The sequence below is a fragment of the Zingiber officinale genome, chromosome 1A (assembly GCF_018446385.1).
Source record: "Zingiber officinale cultivar Zhangliang chromosome 1A, Zo_v1.1, whole genome shotgun sequence".
In the NCBI taxonomy this organism is placed as follows: Eukaryota; Viridiplantae; Streptophyta; class Magnoliopsida; order Zingiberales; family Zingiberaceae; genus Zingiber; species Zingiber officinale.
This window is the reverse complement of record NC_055987.1, coordinates 176,694,989-176,699,271: the sequence shown is the minus strand read 5'-3', so window position 1 is coordinate 176,699,271 and position 4,283 is coordinate 176,694,989. Positions and strand designations below refer to the sequence as shown.

General features: G+C 35.8%; 1 protein-coding gene across 1 annotated transcript; it reads left to right on the top strand.

Annotated features, from left to right (window-relative positions):
- Nucleotides 1–375: 375 nt before the first annotated feature.
- Nucleotides 376–2,385, top strand: LOC122007236 (zinc finger BED domain-containing protein RICESLEEPER 2-like). Its single transcript, XM_042563061.1, has 2 exons — nt 376–544; nt 1,298–2,385. The coding sequence occupies exons 1-2, from the start codon at nt 376–378 to the stop codon at nt 2,383–2,385; spliced, it is 1,257 nt and encodes a 418-aa protein (XP_042418995.1).
- The last annotated feature ends 1,898 nt before the right edge of the window (nt 2,386–4,283 follow it).

Genomic DNA, 4,283 nt, shown 5'->3' with positions numbered 1-4,283 from the left:
AGTCACTCTTTGTTTGTTCAGGCTGTTCGACGGCCATCCTGTCTCTCGCTTCTCACTTGCTCAGTTCGCTTCTCACTGAGAAGTTCTCAGTTCTCACAGCCACACATGTCATAGCTTCAACCTTCACCCATCTCTTTCTCTCTCGAGTCTCGCCTCTCAGACTCGGACTCTGTTGACATCGTCTCCCTCATTCCCTCACTCTCTCTGTCTCTCAGGCTAGTCACTCCTCTTTCTCTCTCAGAATATCGGGCCTCAGCGAGTTCATGTTGCATTGAGATCGAGGAGGTCTAAATCGGTAGCTTCTCCTTCTCATCTTGCTCTGTTTTGTAGACGATAACTGACCTCCAGATCTGAGAATTTATTTAATTTTTTTAGATGTCTCAAACTGATGACAAACTAGCAAGTAATGAAAGGGTAGTCCAGAATCTCCAGATGGTGGTGGATTTAGAAGATGAAAAAGAAGCAATCAAGCCTATAAAACGAAGAGCATCTCGTAAAAGGTCAAAGGTTTGGGATCACTTTGATTCTTTTACAAATGAAAAAGGTGAGAACAAAAGCACTTGTAGATATTGTGGAAAAGAGTATTTTTCATCAACTAGAATACATGGGACTAGTGCTTTATTGGGTCATTTGAAAGTATGTGCATCATATCCTCAGAACAAGCCCTCTAATCAAACTCAATTGGCTTTTCAAACTGGAGATGTTAATGAGAACAAGCCTAATTTAATTGCTTGGAAATTTGATCAACAAGCAATTAGGAAGGCTTTATGTCACATGATAATTGTTGATGAACTTACTTTTAAGTTTGTAGAGAGACAAGGGTTTAAGCATTTTATTAATGTTTGTCAACCATCATTTCAAATTCCATCTAGAATCACTGTGACTAGGGATTGTTATCAGTTATATTTAGAGGAAAAGAAAAAAGTAAGGGCTCAAATTCAAGAAAATGTTGGTAGAATCTGTTTTACTACCGACACTTGGACTTCTTTACAAAAGGTTAATTATATGTGTGTCACTGCTCATTTTGTTGATAATGATTGGAGGTTGCAAAAGAGAGTGTTAAGTTTTTCTCCGGTGTTAAGTCATAGAGGAAATGATATTGGAAAAGCTTTGGAAATGTGTTTGCTTGAGTGGGGTATTGATAATGTGTTTACAATTACAGTTGACAATGCTAGTTCAAATGATGTAGTGATCACATACTTGAAAGAAAAATTTGCTAATTAGGAAAAATGTATTTTGGGAGGAAAATGGACACATGTTCATTGTGTTGCACATATTATGAATTTAATTGTTCAAGATGGGTTGAACCACATTGGGGAATCTGTTGAACGTGTTAGGGCTGCAGTTAAATATGTTAGGCAGTCCCCAGCAAGAATTAAAAGTTTTAAAAGTTTTGCTGAAATTGAGAAATGTTGTAGCACTAAGAATTTGGTCCTTGATGTCCCTACAAGGTGGAATTCGACCTATTTAATGTTGGAAACAGCCCAAGCATATGAAAGAGCTTTTAGTAGATTTGATGCTAAGAATTTACATTTTAGGGAAGATCTTGAAAATACCGGGGTGCTTAGAATAGCAGATTGGAAGAATGTTAGGAGGTTGATTGGTTTTCTTGAACATTTTTATGATCTTACTTTGAAAGTTTCAAGGACAAAGTATGTGACTGCTCATTCTTTTTTGGATGACATAACTTTTATTGCCGTTGTATTGAAAAAATGTCTCAATGAAGCAGATGATGTTGGCCTTAAAGACATGGCAAAGTTTATGAAAGCAAAGTTTGACAAATATTATGGAGTGATTGAAAAAATGAACATGTTAGTTGTTGTTGCTTCTGTGCTTGATCCTAGGAATAAGTTTGAATATCTAGAAGTTTTGTTTACTGATGTGTATGGAAAGGTGGATGGATCATCAATCGTTCAAATTGTCAAAGAATCAATGAATGATTTGTATGATGAATATATGAGAATTCATGCTCCACATAATACAACTCATTCATCTACTTATGATCATTCTTCGTCTTCATCATCACTGGGTAAAAGGGTTTCACCAATAGATATTGAACCTGCAAAAATTTTGAAGGAAAAGTTCAGAAATGAAATGAAAAGGAGAAAGATTGAGAGTGGTGTTAGAGATTCTAAGTCTGAGTTGGATAAGTATTTGAAAGAAGAGACTAAAGTTGATTCTGTCCAATTTGACATTTTGAATTGGTGGAAAGTTAATAGCCCAAGATTTCCTATTTTGTCTTTGATGGCTCGTGATATTATGGCTATTCCAATATCTTCGGTGGCTTCCGAGTCTGTTTTTAGCACAGGTGGAAGAGTTTTGGATGCATTTAGGAGTTCTTTAACTCCTAAAATAGTTCAAACATTAATTTGCATGCAAGATTGACTTCGTGCAAGTTCTACCCCAATTGACATTGAAGAAATTTGGGAAGATCTTCAACAAATTGGAGAAGGTTGAAATGTCTTGAATTATTTTTATATTTTCAGTTGTTTTTTACATTTATTAATTGTTACATATTTACATTTGTTTCTTTTTATTTTTCTTTCAATAGCAGAAGACGGAACAACTGGTAATGTTACTTGAGCAGAGACAACTTAATTGTTTACTTGTCAATTTCTCTAATTTCAAAGTAAGCACATCAAAAAGTAGAGTTAGTAGCTTTTGAGAATCTATAATTAATTCTTTGAGTTTTGAATGATGAGTTTTCTTTGGCTATTTAATTTGGCGATGTAACCATAAATATTATGTTGATGTGTACATTGTGCAGGACTGCAGGATGCTTTTCTCATAAATGAATCAAAGGATGGTTGTGTTTGATTGTTTATGGCTCTCGTGGTCGTGGGCCTCGTGGCAGCTTTTGGAGACTTTGAATATGAACTTTAATACCTTTACATTGAAATTTGGATTCTCAAATCTTCTATAATATTATGTTATGTAGTAGAATTTGGATGTTCTCATTTAGATTTGGTTATGATCATTGATCAGTGCTATCTGTTTGTCATATTTTTCTTGTGGTGCTATAATTGGTGTACAATCTTTTATTTTGTCTCACTAAGACAAAGGCTACTACAACTGCAACATACATCATCATCATCATTATTTTTTTTAACACAATCAACTCATCAAAGTGAGTAAGTGGTATGATATGGTCTACTTTCCTGACTTAGATTTTGGTCCTTTCACCTTGCCTTTCCGACAGGAGAAACCTTCTAAGTGCAGGTGCTTTTCTTCTTTTGTTGCTTGGCTTGGCTCTTTCTGATTGTCAGACATCAAAACATTTGACAATTGTGTGAATGAAGGTGGAGTTCTCGGTGACCACTCTCTATTCTTCCGAAGCAATTTCTTTTAGCTTATTCATTGTGTTATTGCGGTGGGTCCTTACTCCATAGTATCTGAAGCATCACATTGAATATTCTTGCTATAAAAATATTATATGCATTTCTGATTTATGGTTGTTTGCAGGCTCAGATCGGATAAAATGTCCAAAGCTGCCCTAAAGGCTAAAGCTACATCTTCCCCAAGTGTTGCTAAACTAGAGGAGTGATGTATCCAGGGGAATTCGTCTAGGTGAAGTGGCTGAATGGCTCGATGATTGTCGCCATCTTGGGCTAAAATCAATTTCCAATCCACCTTAAGAGAAAAGTGTTTACCTTAGGCAAACTGAATCAAGCTCAACTGGCGTCGATCAAACTCAGCACTACTTGTATAATTGTATTCATTTGGCTATCATTGCCAAATTAAGGTCCAATACAACTTAATATAATTGTCAGATTTAATTTGTTTGAACATAAAAGAAGCATTTGGTTATATTGCTAATCATTATCATCCTAGTTCTTTTAAGGACATGTTTTTTTTTCCTAATATATTATCATCAAATTTTCTGTTACCTAGTATGGGTTGGCAGGTTGCTGCCTTGCTGGGAGCACATTCATGGTTGATGGTTTTATTAATGTAGGTTAGAATATAATTCTGGTTTTCGCATTCAAATTTCAAGAGCAACTGCATGCCTCGATCCTCCACTCCACTGCACCATCGAGACTTTCCCCACGGGCCATCGAGAATTTCTCGCTGAGCTAAACTCAACCTCATAAAATTTGGATTAAATGGTACCCGAACCGAATAACCCGAATTAATTTCGGATGATTCGGTTTGGTTGACAATTAATTCGGTTTGGTTCTTGGTTGGATTTAAAAATTTACAATAACTGAATAACCCGAACCAAATAAACCAAATAACCTGAACCGACCCGAATGAACACCCCTAATCACCATGTTTTCATCACA